Source organism: Artemia sp. Qi Xiang Cuo, unplaced genomic scaffold, assembly GCF_049724085.1.
Source record: "Artemia sp. Qi Xiang Cuo unplaced genomic scaffold, ASM4972408v1 HiC_scaffold_22, whole genome shotgun sequence".
NCBI classification, from domain to species: domain Eukaryota; kingdom Metazoa; phylum Arthropoda; class Branchiopoda; order Anostraca; family Artemiidae; genus Artemia; species Artemia sp. Qi Xiang Cuo.
The window spans coordinates 5,258,762-5,275,723 of record NW_028297431.1 but is presented as its reverse complement, the minus strand read 5'-3'; the positions used below and the strand labels follow the sequence as shown (position 1 = coordinate 5,275,723).

Here is a 16,962-nt window from a genome sequence, read left to right as displayed (position 1 = left end):
ATCCTATTTACATATTTACCACAAATGCACTTATTAGCAAACCCATCTTCAAAAGGATCTTGAGCCCGGACATAAATTTGAAATCTTAAAATATGTCAACATAAACGGCACCTCCCCTTTTTTTCTCGGAACGCAATAGATTAAAACTTGTTTTGCATTAAAGCTAATTTTGAAATTAAAAATTCGAATTATAACTAAATAAAACGGCAATTTCGTAAAATTGGCAATTTGGTAAAGTCGTAATATCCTAGTGATATTTTCTAATATTTACTAAATTTTATTTATAAGGGGAATAGAAGAAAGCTGTATCCTAAAATATATCCTAATTAGATATAATTCTTTTTTTTACAGGTAAGCTCCAGATGAAGCGAATGATTTAAAAAAGAAAAAAGAAAAAAAAAGAACTTTAAAATTTTCCTATATAACCAATACCTTAGACTGTAAGATAGTTGATGTTGTAGTATAGCTGAATCTTGAATCCTCGTTGAGATTTAAAGGAACAAAATATTGCTCGCGAATTTTGCTCATGGAATTCTAAAACAGAATACTCATAAATTACTTACAAGTCCAATTGTTAGAAAATATTGCTGATATAAAACTATTACGTTGTAACAAAAAAATTAAGGTAAAGGTTAAGAATAGCAGCTTTTAGAACAAAGAGAACAAAGAGAGACATTTTTAGATTTCTAATTTTAGACTCATTTTTAGAATTTTGTTTGCGTTTTTGACAACTCATACCCATGGTCTCACATAGCCCTAGGCTATAAAAAAAACGAAAGATTAGAAATGATGAAATTCTTACTTCATAATATGCAGCAAGTATCAATGAATCACATTTCCTTGTTTTTTCCTATTTTCACCCATATTTTTCAATCAGTTTTCATTACCAAAATTCCTTCCAAAATTATGGAATCAGAATAAACATGACGCCCTTTTATTATGATTCTTAAGATGCGGACCGTGAATTCCATTTTATTTTTTACGCTGGCAACTGTGTCAGCACAGAGTTGCCGACAAAAAAAAGAAAGTGAAAGAAAATAGTTGGCGTTTTGCATGAGAAACATATAATTTAGTCTATATATTTGAACATTAGGGGGGGGGGGCAAGGGATAAAGTAAATTAAAGGGTTCAAAGGAATGATACAGGTAATCATAAAACATTTTAAACACTTACTTATATCATTCCTATTAAACTTCACTTTTCTTTACTCCCCCCCCCACCTTTCCTGTACAAATATATAACCCGAATTATATATTTAAGATGGGTTTTGTAATGCGTCACTTTATTTTCTATTTAATAGCCATAAATGACAAGAAAATTCATTTTAAATTGCAGTATAGGCATAAAGGAAAATATCCTAACTTTTCGTCCATGTGATTATTGTCAATAGGTGAATTGTTTTATTGGTGTACTGAAAACCACGGAACGCATCATAAGGATCACGACGAAAGGTTGCCATGTTTATTCTGATTTCATAATTATGAAAGATTTATTTTATAAAAAACATTTGAAAAATATGGATGAAAATGAAAAAAAAGGAAATATGATTCATTGATACTTAATGCATGTCATAAAATAAGAATTCCATCGATTTTTAGTTAGTTTCTGTATATAGCCTAGGGCTACAGGAGACCATTAGAAGAGGGCTGGGGACGAATTGTCAAAAACGCGAACCAAACTATAAAAATGAGCATAAAATTAACCAACTAAAATGTCTTTTTTTTCTCCTTTTGAAGAGCTACTATTCTTAACCTTTACCTAATTTTATTTCGTTAAAAATAAATAGTTACCATATCAGCAATATTTTCTAACAGTTGAACCTGTAAATGATGCATGAGTTTTCTATTGTAGAATTCCACGAGCATAATTTTGCTTCACGAATGTACTAATCTTATTAATATTTTGCTCCTTTAGATTCAAATGAGAATGAATATCGTTCAGAATAGGTTTCAGAATAGGTTTCAAGATTAAACTACTACCTTGTAACATCTACCTTATAGTCTACATATTATCGACCTTAAGGTAGATGGCTATAACATCTACCTTATAGTCTACATATTATTACCTTAAGGTAGATGGCGATAACATCTACCTTATAGTCTACATATTATTACCTTAAGGTAGATTGCGATAACATCTACATTAGAGTCTTCATATTATATCTACCTTAAGGTAGATGGAGATAAAATTTAAATTAGAGTCTACATATTATATATACCTTAATGTAGTTGGCTATAACATATAAAGTATAGTATACATTATATCTACCTTAAGGTAGATGGCGATAACATCTACCTTATAGTCTACATATTATATCTACATTAATGTAGAAGGCGATAACATCTACCTTATAGTATACAGATTATTACCTTAAGCTAGATGGCGATAACATCTAACTTATAGTCTGAGATATTGGTATATTCAAAGTTCAATATTCAATATTCAAATAACTTATTACGAAATCAGCCGCTTCATCTGAAGCTCACCTATGAAAAAAAGAATAATACATAATTACGATACACGGTAAATAGTAGGAAATATCATTAGGATATTATGAACTATATATAACTCTCCTAAACAGTTAAACTTTGGTTTAAAATTTTTCAAAATATATCCTTCAGTGTGAAAAATTTTAAGCAATAGTACATAAAACAATTATTTTATGATTCAGGAGTTATTTTCTATGTGGACGCCGGAACTGTAATTCAATTCCAATATTATACAATAGGAACAACGCTTCTAAATTGCAAATTTGAGCTTCTGATATTGCTTTGATTCAATGTTCAACATTGGATTACTCTGGTATCATCAAAGCGACTACGAAACTTACCTCTTTTCGTTGTTTCTTTGACTTTTGAGTCGACTCCGTATCATCGTCGCCGTTGACATCAGCCTCTGATTCTTCAGATTCTTCATCATCCCTCCTTCTTTTGCGGGGTTTTTCAAGGACCTGAAAGTAATTTTTTTCGTATTGTTAAATTTTCTTCATTATAATAGACCAATTTTTCTTCAATATAATAGACCTTCAAGATGGCGTTACTTGGGGCATGTTATCCGTATGACGGAGGATAGACTTCCTAAAACTGTACTGGAATGGCAGCCGCAGGGATCCCGTAGAAAAGGACGGCCAAAAAATACACTTCGTCGCACCTACCAGCGGGACCTCAAACACATCAATGCGACGATCCAGCCCCAGTGGGACGATATATGGACAGCAGAATATATGAGGGATGATTGCCGGCTCTTCCTGGATGCCCTGGGTGCCTCTGGTGGCACAGGAGGAACTAAGGTCTAAGGTAAGGTATAATAGACCTTCAATATAATTTTCTTCAATATAATAGACCGGCCTCGGACAATACTCATAAGCAAACAAAGGCAAACTTTTACCTATTTAAGGAGTAAAAAAGCAGATAAAATTTCAACTTAAATGGCATCCACAACGAGTTTTCTCCAAAACTGAGTAACTCCAGGTTGAAACGGCGTTTTTTTTTAAATGAGAACCTACGGCTAAGAGACAATGGATACGGCAACAACGTAGAAGTATTGTAGTCAAATCAGTTCGCTGGACTTGTTGTAATGTAAAGAAGCAACTGTAGAAATAGTTATTTAGGTAAAAAAAAGTGAAGAAAGTCTTTCATTAGGCTTCACGGTACACTCACAGATGGCAGGATAGCTGATCGTAAATATATATAATTCGTTTTTTGGATCTCTATTTTCAGATTAGCCTATAAAATACAATAAGTTCTCACAGTAAGCATAGTGTCTTCTGGTATTATGATTTAGTCCTTAGACTTATCTTGCTGTTCCTCCAAAACTCCAAAATTTTTAACTGAAAAGCCTACCTCACACCTTGATTATCCAACAGGACTAATTTACATGGAAGGAATTTTCGTTTATTTATTTTTTTTCAAAGGGGTGAATGTTTCTTCATAGCTAACGGTAGAAACAAAACAGTAGCAGGGACAACAGGGGAATTATTTATGAGCCACCCGCATACAAATGAATTTATTTTGAGTCCTTATGTTTGTGAGTGGTGGGGGGTAAATCCGTCAAGGGCTTCAAAAACAGATCCATCATACATTAGTTTTCTTTTAAGCTGAACAAATCTGGGCATTTCACCCCTCCAATCCTCTTGTGTACGTGGATGTAGAAGGCCGTATCTTTTATACGGCCGTGGATGAGGCGTATAAAATTACAGATCTTAGAAATGGATGGGGCGTTGATGAGGCCGTGTGTTCTAAAGCGCATAAAATTACAGATCTTAGAAATAGTTTCTTTCAGGTTGTTTTTGAAAGTAGCAAAAACAGAAACTTTTTTTTTTAATTATCTAAACTGGAGAAGCAGAACCCAATCTTTGAGTGAACAAGTACAAACTTTTACCTGCGAAAGGTTGTCTCATTTTTAGCTAAACAATTTTGCAGGGCAATCGTAATTGTTAAGCTTTTAATTCAATAATAGTTAATGTATGCGTAGTTGAGCCAATTTTTTCTTTCAGGGAGATATTAAACCAACAATGGGTATATTCTACGTACATCGTCTAATGAGCATTCGTGTACGCCGAGTACAAACAAAAAGGGAGCAAAACATAGAAAATTTACAATCAGTGTAAAATTTGAGAAATAGTAAATACTTCATTACAAAGTAAACTTACAAACAAGTAAACGAACTCATTTTTACCATTATATTAAATGGATCGTTCCTATACTTCTAACCTATAGTAAGCAGAAAAGTGTATTCTTAACTACTACTACTACTACTACTACTAACAACTCACCACAGCACCAAGCCGCCTGAGGCCAACACAGCTACCCACGCTCCTCCTCCACCCCAATCTATACAAAGCCTCCCTTTTTACACCCGCCCACGAAGTTCCCATTAAATTTGTCTTTATGACGACCTCCCACCCCAGACGGAGACGACCTGCTTTCCGTTTAGCCCTAGATGGTTGGCCGAAAAGAACAATCTTCGGCAATCTGTCATCCTTCATCCGCATAACGGGCCCTAGCCACCTCAACCTTTCTTTCATTATAGCCCTAGAGAGCGGTATTGAACCACATTTTTCGTATAGCCTATTGTTCTAAGTGTATAGCCTATTGTTCTAGCCTTATAGTGTATTCTTAAACTATCTTTACTTGCATACAAAACGGGTACGGGTAAGCTACCATGTAGAAAATAGGCTAGTTAAAAAGAATTTATAAAATATAAAAGAACCATTTTGCTCGTTCGGAAAAAGTGGTTCTTCTATCGTTGGAAGAATACAAAAGGGAAAAGAATATATGTTAGTCAGATTTAGGTTCCCATACTCTTTAGGAGGGGAGGGGGGATCCATAATGTAGGCCTATACAAAATAATCTATATCAACACCTGACGAAACAACTTACAGTTTTGAAGCAGGCGTACTGAAGAAGCTCAATAGCGGCAGCTGCGTCATCTGCTTCAACCTTTTTAGACATCCGTGCACGAGCATGGGCAGTGGATAAGCGAATCAAAGTTTCAAGGGCACGAGCTGTTACAGGTTGAGTCTATAAAACAAAAACAGAAGATAAACTCCATTCTTTTTTTAAAGTCAAATACTGGTAATATTGATACAAAAAAGGGGAAGATAATGAAGAATTTGGGGAAGACAGTGAATAACAAGGTTGTACAATCTATTCGAATATTTCGGCTATATATTCAACAGCCTTAATCAGCGAAACACAATATAAAACAAATAAAAAGAAAACAAACTCATTGAAAATATCAGATCGATAAAACAATTTTTTTTTTAAAAAGTCCAGGCTTCTTCACCTTACATAGGTTCAGCCAAGACTTTTAGGGTTTTCGACAATGGCAATTCCAATGGTGTAATGTTTGATTTTGAGGTGACACCATTTTGGAGGAATATCTGGTTCTTTTTGAAATTCTTATAAATGTGTTTTTAAAATACTCTTTTATAATTAACAATAACCGAAATAATAGTTAACATTCCTAAATCAGCTCCACATTAATTCTTTTTTCACTAGACATTTTCATCATAACATGATTTAAATTTTGGTTAGTATGGGCTGTGGTTTGCTCTTTGCTATGATTAAATAAAAAAAAAAGAAGTTTTTTTTTTTAACTGAAAGTAAGGAACGACGTTAAACATTAAAACGAACAGAAATTAGTCCGTATATGAAAGGGACTGTCCCCTCCTCAACGCCTCGCTCTTTACGCTAAAGTTTGAATTTATCACAACTCTATTTTTTTAAAAAAAAAAAAAATTTAGCGTAAATAGCGAGGCGTTGAGGAGGGGACAGCCCCGTTCATATAAGGAATAATTTATGTTCGTTTTAAGTTTAAACGTCGTTTCTTACTTTCAGTTAAAAAAACTTGTTTTTTTTTTAATTTAATTTTGAACGTTTTTGAATTAATGCAGGTTTTGATTTTGGCTCATCGTACATGAATAATTAAAACAAAATTTGCATATTAATTTTACTTTTATTTGGTTAAATGGCTTTCTCGAAACTTGTTTAATTTTATTTACGAACGTTTTTATTAGTAATAAATATACGTAACTTACGAATTAACTTACGTAACGAACTTCTATATTCATAGATTTTTAAAACGTATATTAGGAGGGTTCGCCCCCTAGTCAATACCTTGCTCTTTAAGCTGAAGTTCAAATTTTGTTCCAATTCTTTAAAAATGACCCCTTAATCACAAAGGCCGTTAATTAGAATAAATATCTCTTATGAAAGTACTAAAAAATATTTGGCTTAAAGATCAAGGTATTGATTAGGGGGTGAACCCAATCATATATGTAATATTTTCTGTTCGTTTTAAGTTTTGATGGTGCTCCTTACTTTCAGTTGAAAAACTTTTTTTTTATATTTAATTTCTGATCTTTTTCTTTAATAATGCTGGGAAATCCGGCGCCCCCTTCATAGCAATGTCCCTTCCCCCATGAAAACTTCCTTCGTGGAAAGATCCCCCATATAACCTCTGACCCCCTCCCCCTACCTAAAAGAAATAATCCCCCCTGAAAACGTCTGTATACTTCCCAATAACCTAAGCTATATGTTAAAATTGGGTGAAGTTAATAACTTTCAGCTCTCCACCCGGGAGTTCGGGGGATTAAGTCCTAAAAGACAAAGTTATCATATTTTCGACCACGCTGAACAAAATGGCTATCTCAAAATTTTGATCGGGTGACTTTGGGAAAAAAATGAGCGTGGGACGGGGCCTAGTTGCCCTCCATTTTTTGGTCATTTAAAAAGGGCACTAGAACTTTTAATTTCCGTTCCAATGAGCCCTCCCACGTTAGTCTAGGACCACTGGGTCGATACGATCACCCCTGGTAAAAAAAAAACACACGCATCAGTGATCTTTCTTCTGGCAAAAAATGCAAAATTCCACATTTTTGTAGATAGGTGCTTGAAACCTCTACAGTAGGGTTCTCTTATGCGCTGAATATGATGGTGTGATTTTCATTAAGGTTCTATAACTTTTAGGAGGTCTTTCCCCCTTTTTTTGAAAATCAGCCAAATTTTCTCGGGCACGTAAGTTTTGATAGGTAAGACTAAACTTGATGAAACTTATATATTTGAAATCAGCATTAAAATTTGATTCTTTTGATGTATCTATTTGATATCAAAATTCCGTTTTTTAGACTTTCGGTTACCATTGAGCCGGGTCGCTCCTTACTTTTAGTTCGTTACCACGAACTGTTTGATAACACGATAACAACACTAACGATCGAAGGCGCTTTTATCTGTCGAAACAATAACTTAAGCATATTTCACTTCATAGCTTATAAGGAGTTCATTTGTTGGTCTTAAACTAGGGTAATCCTGACATTCGCTTGAAATGTGGTGGAGAGGTACTTACAGGCACTGCATCTTTGAAGAAATGTTATACCGCTACGGTTCAAGTTGCGTGAATCAGCAAGCTCAGACAGAGTCGATTCAGCTTCAAAAGGGTACCTCGCAAAATTTGGGAAGGTAAACAAAAAGTCATCCTAAAAGACATAATTATCATATTTTCGACCACGCTGAACAAAATGGCTATCTCAAAATTTTGATCGGGTGACTTTGGGAAAAAAATGAGCGTGGGACGGGGCCTAGTTGCCCTCCATTTTTTGGTCACTTAAAAAGGGCACTAGAACTTTTAATTTCCGTTCCAATGAGCCCTCCCACGATAGTCTAGGACCACTGGGTCGATACGATCACCCCTGGTAAAAAAAAAACACACGCATCAGTGATCTTTCTTCTGGCAAAAAATGCAAAATTCCACATTTTTGTAGATAGGTGCTTGAAACCTCTACAGTAGGGTTCTCTTATACGCTGAATATGATGGTGTGATTTTCATTAAGGTTCTATAACTTTTAGGAGGTCTTTCCCCCGTTTTTTTAAAAATCAGCCAAATTCTCTCAGGCGTAAGACTAAACTTGATGAAACTTATATATTTGAAATCAGCATTAAAATTTGATTCTTTTGATGTATCTATTGGTATAAAAATTCCGTTTTTTAGACTTTCGGTTACCATTGAGCCGGGTCGCTCCTTACTTTTAGTTCGTTACCACGAACTGTTTGATAACACGATAACAACACTAACGATCGAAGGCGCTTTTCTCTGTCGAAACAATCACTTAAGCATATTTCACTTCATAGCTTATAAGGAGTTCATTTGTTGGTCTTAAACTAGGGTAATCCTGACATTCGCTTGAAATGTGGTGGAGAGGTACTTACAGGCACTGCATCTTTGAAGAAATGTTATACCGCTACGGTTCAAGTTGCGTGAATCAGCAAGCTCAGACAGAGTCGATTCAGCTTCAAATGGGTACCGCGAAAAATTTGGGAAGGTAAACAAAAAGTGTTTTCGAAAGCAATGGATGACTGGCCTTCAGCCCCCAATTGCACTTCTCGGCTGAAGGGCCATGAAACAAAGATAATTACTGCCGGTTTGGACAGTAAAATTTGATCCCGCATCCTTCATGCAAAGAGTATGCTTGATTTTATTAGTAATAAGAGAGAATAAAAGTTTAAGTTGCACATGTGATACCACACTCTACCTTAACTCCAAATGCAGAAAACGAAATGACAAACTCACCCAAAACCAATGGCCATTAATCGGTGGTGGCAGAGACAAGCAATAGCCTTTCTTTTTGGCCCCAAGAAAAAATTTTGAGAGCTCTTCAAAAGAGAATGTCGCATTCATAAATTCAGCCCGATATCCACACTCAGTAAAAACCAAAGGGGTTAGAACTTTCGAAAACAATTTCTCGAAGTAAACCGAAATTGGCAACAAAAAGAAGAAAAAAAATAGACAAACCAAAATTTGGCTCCCTCAAGACTATTACTTTTGAACGTTATGAGCGCTGTGAATCAATATGAGTAAACAAATTACAGATAAAACGAACCAAAATTTAAATTAATAATCAAGTCAAACTTAAAATAATCAGAAATAAGAATGTAGATGTCACCCCCTCAAACCCTTAAAGGCGTCTGCCTTACTAAAAAAGACATATATTTTGAATAGTGTTTTTTTACCATATCAGAACATAATCTAAATACCAATTAGCTTTAGTAAAGAAAATAACAATTCTTTGAACGACTATATCAGTAAACTTAGTTTTTTAAAAAAAAACAAACTTGATTTACTTATAATTTGTCACTGCATTTCTTTTTCATTCCATTTCAATCAAAAGCATAGCAAATTTACAGCTAAATTAACCTCTTAAGACGTTTCATAATAATCTTTAAACCCTCTGATTTGTTTGCTGAAGCTATTATTTTAATGCGCAAAAGAATACCGGAATCACCGATTTATTTTCTATAAAATTGAAAGGAATTTATTTGAAAGAAAGAAAATACTGATGATATAAGAAGATAAGAAATAGACAAACCGTGGATACCCCTCCCTCTCCCCCTAAAAAAAAATAATAAAAAAATCAAGGAGCTGATCCCAAAGAAGCGCAGCATTTTCAAAGAAGATAACTTCAAAACGATAAAAGAGAATCCAATTTCAGTTATAACACGTAATAAAATTCAAAATAATACTGTGCTCCTACAGGAGCAGGCAATACGAATTACTTACTCTCGCCATATTTGTGTTCTCTGTTTCAAAGCAACGAAGACGGGAATACTCTTCAGCTAGAAGATCAGCAGCTTCTTGAGTCAGCGCAGGTTTGATAGCTCTTGCAATGTGAATGTATTTTCTCATAAATGCCAAACTAACAATCTTGTCGCTGAAAGAAAGGCGCTTATGAGGGATTTATGATACAAAAAAATTAAAGACGAAAAACTTTGAAAGAAAGAACCCCATCGAAGCCCTTGCAATATAAATGTGTTTTTTTTGTAAATACCAAACTGAGAGTCTTGCAGTTGAAGAAATTGAGCTCAATTTCCCCTTTAAAGGGAAAAATCTGGTACACACTAAACAGATTTCTTTCAAAATCTTATCATTGAAAAAAATGAGCTCGCGAGAGACATGATAAGAAAGGTAGAAGCTTCGCAAAGAAGGAAGGGGCTAATAATACCACAGCAATATGAATGCATTGCCTAATAAATGCTAAACTAACAATCTATTACTAAAAGAAAGGAGCTCATGGTAGACGCAATAAGAAATGTACAAGTTCAAAATGGCGTTCGAAAGGAAGGAAGGAGCTAATAATATCACTACAATATGAATGTATCTCCTCAAATTCTTATGAATTAATATCTCTCCTTGTAATAAACAACCAATTTGTCATTGAAAGAAAAAGGTTGTGACTCGCTCGCAATATAAAATAAAGGAACTCATTATAGCTTGTGTATACCTAACGAGAGACACGATGAGAAAGGTAGAAACTCAAGATAGCTTTCAAAAGGCAGGAAGGAGCTAGTAATACCATTGCAATATGAATGTATCCTCTTAAAATTCTTACAAATCAATTTATCTTTCCACAATAAACTAACAATTTATAACTGAAAGAAAGGAAGTCGTGACGCACTTGCAATAAAACAAAAAGGAATCCACGATAGCTCCTACAGTGTAAAGCATTTTCTCATAAATGATATTATGACAGTTTTATTATTGAAAAATGGAGGTCATCATGATCCAGCCTTGATAATACACCCAGGGCCTTGCAACATAAATCTATCTCCTTCTATACAGTAAACTAACAATTTTATCGTTGAAAGAAAGAAACTCATGATATATTTAAATTACAAAAAAATAACCCGTCATAGATCATGATAACCTTTGAAGAAAGGAATGCGTGGTAGTTTTCGCAATATAAGTGTATCTTTCGTAAATACTGTTACTGAAAAAATGCAGCTCCTTATAGACTTGATGTCACCCCAAAGACGATACATACTTAAAGAAGATTGGATACGGGAAACAAAACCTGCAAATTTTATGTATCGAAACAGATTTTACTATTCTGGTTTCAGGTCTCTCTTATCTAAAGCAAATTATCCGATATATCGTAATTATATAAAAAGTGAAATTAAAGGACCTTTATTGCAAACAATAGAACTTCGTCTATACCACATCTGAAAAAACAATTACATGCTAGTACTAACATATAGCCTGATATACCAAAATATAGCCTGAGTGCATGTACAAACACAGGGGAGGGGGTTGTGTATATACTTGTACTAAGCCTCCCCCCCACCCGCTAAAAAAAAGAATGCAAGCACCCATGCCAGATCGGATATCCAAAGTCAAGGTAGACTACAGATTTTTGAGTCCGTTATCAACATTAAAATAGCTTTAATAAGAGACGGGAAAACGTTTTGTTAAAAAAAAAAACAGCAGCGCCATCTTCTTATTATACGATGTCAAAGGTTAATTTTCTCTAAAACAGAAACAATTTCAAGGAAGTGGGGTGAATTAAAGCACCATCAATTAAGCATTACCTGCGCATATTCCGAAACCACTATATAAAATAAAAGGATGGATCTTACGTTTTTTTTTAACAATAGGTTAGAAAACAGAGGAAATCCTTTAACAGATCAACATTCAATTGGTCCCACTAAAAGACATATTATATATTCCGCAAATACTACCATAAAGAAATCATATTATCAAGTTATACTACTGCTACTACAGTCAACTAAACGCAGCACCAAGTCGCCTGAGGCCAACAAAACGCTTCCTATTTTTCCATCTAAATTCAGAACTTCATTTTCAGTTCCTTTCCCACGAAGTTCCTATTTCCTTAGAATCCTATACGATGAGCCTTCCCCATCTATTCGAGTCCAACGTGCTTTTCTTCTGGGCCCATACTGTTTGCCAAAAATTACATTAACTAGCTAGAAGAAAGGAGAAAAGTTGGAGGACATACTGTTTTGATCTTGTAGCGCCGTGAAGAAGCGGATCATATTTTTCGTAAATTGGTGTGTCATCTTCCTGGTTGTCTGGCGACTCAAGATTGCCAGTAGATAGTAAATCGACAGTACTGGACATTGGCAACACTGCTCCTTCAGGCTCATTGTGAGATCTAAAATGAATATGGTATTTGTTCACGTGAGGTTATAAGTAAAAAAACAAAAGCAGACAAAAAAAGGACTAAGAAAAAAAAAACGGCCAGAGGAGTTGCAGAAAATTTTTACTTCTGTTGCTACCTCCCAAGGCATAGTTCCACGTGGAAGGGTTATGCAACTGATTAGCAAGATTGTAACCTTGCTGATTTGTCAGCCCACACATCTTTAGCACTTCCGCAAAAAAAAAAAAATCAAATTAGCTTAGAGGGCTAAATTTTTCTTTTCCTCGTTGATGATTTTTTTTTCTTACTCAACTTAATCTTTTCTGAAACCCTCGAAATTTCGACGATCGACAAAAGTAATGTACAGCCGACAGGAAAAAGCATTTAATGTCAGACACAGGTTCTTTTAAACAGCGGGGATAAGTGGATGGACCTTTACAGTTAGTAGTTACGGAATAAAACAAAACAGAAAATAAAAGGATTGGTGAGAATAACTGGGGCTTGACTACTTTTCTACAACAGAATTAATATTGAAGTACATGCTTTAAATCCGTTCCAGAAAAAAAAAATGACGTTACAGATTACAAAATAAAAGTGAGCTATTCTCTTCAAAATAGAGGATGAGATGCCCAGCTTCTTGTGATAGAAAGAGTGCTTCCATTATCGATAAATTATAGAGGATTCCCAGGCAAGAAAATTGATCTTCCCCCAAAAAACGAAAATCAAAGCCCCAAAATTAAAGGTTTGCATAACAATCCATAATTTTTTAATTTTTTTTTTTACTTTTTTTTTTAGGGGAGTAACATGCTTTCTTTCTTTGTTGGCGGCTTGATATTTAGTAAATCACTCATGTTTCGTTTTAAATTTAACCATGATATTTGAACATGAGGAATATTTGACGAGACAGACGAATTAAAACATTATTTTAAATTTCCACAAAAGCATTGCAATGGTTTTTATTATGTTTTCTATGCCTATATGAGTATTCTGGGCTAAAAGGAACATTTCAGTCAAATTGTCTATCTGCTGTACAAACTGCAAATTTCTGTGGCGTCTGTAAGTGTAAAAAAAGACATGTGCCTCGCGAAATGTTACAGCAACTGTGACCCACGGGGCACGGCTGTAGACCAACAGAAGAGATAATCCCGATCGAATTGGGATCAAACACTCTAAAGCGGCAGTAATAGGCCTAGTTACGTATTCCTATTAAATTGAAAATTGAGTTTGAGAAGCGTGAGTTTGAGATCGGATAGATCAGTCTCATGGATGCATATGACAATAATTCAGCCGTTTCCTCATATAAAAAAGTCCCATCGAACACATAGTTGTACTTGTTGGCCAAGTTTTGTTGAACCAATTTTACCAGCGAACCTAGTAATTGGGCTTCTGAAATTAGATGTTGATACTTTCCCCTGCCCCTCCCAGAGAGAGTAAATCGGGACCAGCTCATAAAACAACCAATTACGAGCTTAGCTCATACTTTCCACCGAGTTTGAAATGACTCCAACACACCTTTGGCATCCGTCACTCCTGTTGACCCCCCCCCCCCCCATCCCAGAGTCAGGTCATCAGGTGCAAGTTTATCAGGTGCAAACCATGAAAAAGACCAATTGCAAGCTTGTCTCACTTTCGACCAGGTTCAAATTTAATCCGATACTTCTTTTAAGCATTGGTGTTTATGGCAAAAATATAGGAATCGCACCTTCTTCTCCTTCGCAAAAGATTCTGTCAGTGATAGGAGGACTCCGCCAATACACTTATTATAGTTTTTTCCATATTATGCTACGACGTCATGGCAGATTGTGAATTGTTTGCCCTTTGGGAACTAATATCATTACATTTCCATTTTTTCAAGAATATTCTAGTCTTTGTACATTCTCATGGTTCCAAAATTATTTTCTTAGTGTAATATATTTATTCTGCACATATTTTATATGGGCAGCTTGCTTATTTCTTGCTTGTATCAGCGTAAACGAAAACATGAATATTGATACCAATACTGATTGATATTGATATTAATATCAGTGCTGAATAATAATAATATCAATACTTCATGTTGAATCAAGTTCAATATAATGTACTTTCTTTTACTGAATTTGCAGCTAATACAGTAAAAAGAAACAGAATTATTGAAAATTAGAGCTTTGGTGTAAAAATGCGCAAGACCCAAAAGCCTGAGCAGCCGACCGCTGTGGACCTAGCCAGTTGGCTGTTGACCAAGCCAAAGCGAAAAAAAAAAATCTGGAAAAGCTGGCGTTTTGTAAGCGGAAAAGCTGGGAAAGTCAGGTCTTCCCTTTGTTTTTCATAGTATGATTTTCCTTCTTTCTGTGTCCATTGCTATCTTTCTATCTCCTGAATAGAGTACTAAATGAACATTGAAGCGAGAAAATAGACTTTGCAAAAGAATTTCGAAACCCTGGGTATTACTGTAGGCTATAACAATTTCAAAAATTATCACATAAAAAACCCCAATGAAAATGTTATCATCTGTAAGCTATATTGCGAGGATCTAAGGCCTGAGTGGAGCTAGCAGAAGGATGCAACGCAAGGTCACAAAATGGTCTCTTTAATAGACAAAGAGCCGTGTCTGCAATCCTCGTAGGCTCAATTAACCAGCACAGCGTAGGCTCCATTAATTAGCAGAGCTTTAACTACACAGGGAAAAACCTAACAGATACTTTATTGAGTGCAAAATGTTCCCTATTCTTACTAAAATTTTGGAATTCAGTTCTAGAATAACTTTTAATTAAAAAAACAATGAAGCGCACATTAAATACGTACAATAATTTTTAGCAGCGAAAACTACCTAATAAGACTTATTAATGCAAGTGGTCATGCACAAAAATTACAGGGTTTGGCAACAGGGTTTGGTCTAAGAGTTGGGACATCGCTGTTTCACTTTCTTGAAAATCGGCGCTTGAGCTTCAAAACTAATCGATTTGGGTAGTCTGTTGGATACCTTCCTTTGTAAAGACTTCGAGCAAAATCAAAATTTGTGATCAGGGGATGATTTTGTGCAGTGCAATATACACTTTCCAGATCTAGATCATCAAAGACGACACCTCGTTCCATTATACGCTTAAGTGTATTATTCAAACTATGCCAAAAGAGTTTTCTCTTGCTTTTTGAAAGCGTTTGGATTCCATACATGTTTCTTGAATTGAAAATGGAACCCGACTCAGGATGCTCAGCAATTAGAAACCCGACGTTTCCGAAGCCATAGAAATCTTTGAAATCGAGAGTGCAGCCTAAATCCCGAAGTTTTCTGTAGATTACCACGTCCAGCGGCAATAAAACATCTATTTCCGCCTGACCCCATTGCAAAAAATTGGCTTCTTCCTTCCTAAAGTCTATATCCCTTAGTTTTTTTATGAGTATCTTCTGTTGATCAGTTTTTCTAAAACCTTCAACCCAACTACCGGAAGGCGATGGAAAGACTACACGTTCGGGAAAGACAAAGTCATATTTCTTTTTGAAGAGAGATGATGAAAGGTGTTCAATCTGAACAGTTCTTCTTCTAAACTTGTTCCTTCTGAATTTTTCTGAAGCGTTACTTGTCCGAGGATCTTTTACATAAGCACTTCTTGCTCTCTTGCTAGACGCTGATTCGGTCATTTCTATTTTTTCGTCATCTGTTACATTCAACTTATGAGGTCTTTTTTCACTTACTCTACGGCGGCAAGTATCTTCACTTGTGTCTAACCGCGAGGGTGACATTTCTAGTATATCTTGATAATACATCTGTAATATCGTTTTAGTTTTTCAATTGGTGAACTTTAATTAAACTGGGTACCATATGCGTAGAAGCTGACATGTATATACCGTTGATGATGTCACTAATTATTTACGTTTATGACGCTATATATTTTTCGCTATGACGTCATATTTTCTTTTATTTTAGATTTATCTGGCTTAATAGTAAAAACACATTTTTTACACAAATGAGTAAAGTACCCTACGAAAAATAATTGCCTGGGTTGGATGTTCTAAAAAAAAGAAAGAAAAAGTAAAAATGTTTTCCAATGTTGAAGAGCAAAAAAAAAAAAAAAAAAAAAAAAAAAAAAAAAAAAAAAAAAAACTTGAAAGTAAGGCTATCTTTTTGCCCACTTCCTTCGTCAAATATTAGAATACAATTAGGCCTTTCCTTAAAACATAGAAATTTCAAAGAAAAATACAAGATTTGAATCCTGAATATGAAACAACTCGGTTGGTTGATGTACCATGACGGTGCTCACGGGCGCATCTTAAGTGAAATTTAATTTCAACTCCTTCAATGTGCAATTTTTCAAGCAGCACCATATATTGCAAGCCGATAAAATTCCTGAAATTTCTTTAAAAATATTTAGCAAAGGGAAAAACATGTATTTTGTTGAGAATTGAAAAAGCACGGAAATTTTCGAAGAAGTTCTATATTCTTTTCGCGATCGGCCTTTGGATTCACTATGCTAATTCTCAGAGAATACGCATATTATTGATTAAACTACCTAAAATTCAGCAAAAGCAGGCATGGGAGGATCATCATACGCTGAATC

General features: G+C 34.9%; 1 protein-coding gene across 1 annotated transcript in view; it reads right to left on the bottom strand.

Annotated features, from left to right (window-relative positions):
- The window catches only part of LOC148939083 (zygotic DNA replication licensing factor mcm3-like), a 61,224-nt gene that overhangs the window by 13,787 nt on the left and 30,475 nt on the right, over positions 1–16,962 (bottom strand). Inside the window, exons 4-7 of the mRNA XM_089107298.1 lie at positions 12,290–12,445; positions 10,057–10,207; positions 5,382–5,522; positions 2,831–2,950 (exon numbers count right to left, since the gene is read on the bottom strand). Of these exons, the coding sequence (XP_088963424.1) occupies positions 2,831–2,950; positions 5,382–5,522; positions 10,057–10,207; positions 12,290–12,445 (568 nt within the window). The remainder of the gene's footprint in view (positions 1–2,830; positions 2,951–5,381; positions 5,523–10,056; positions 10,208–12,289; positions 12,446–16,962) is intronic.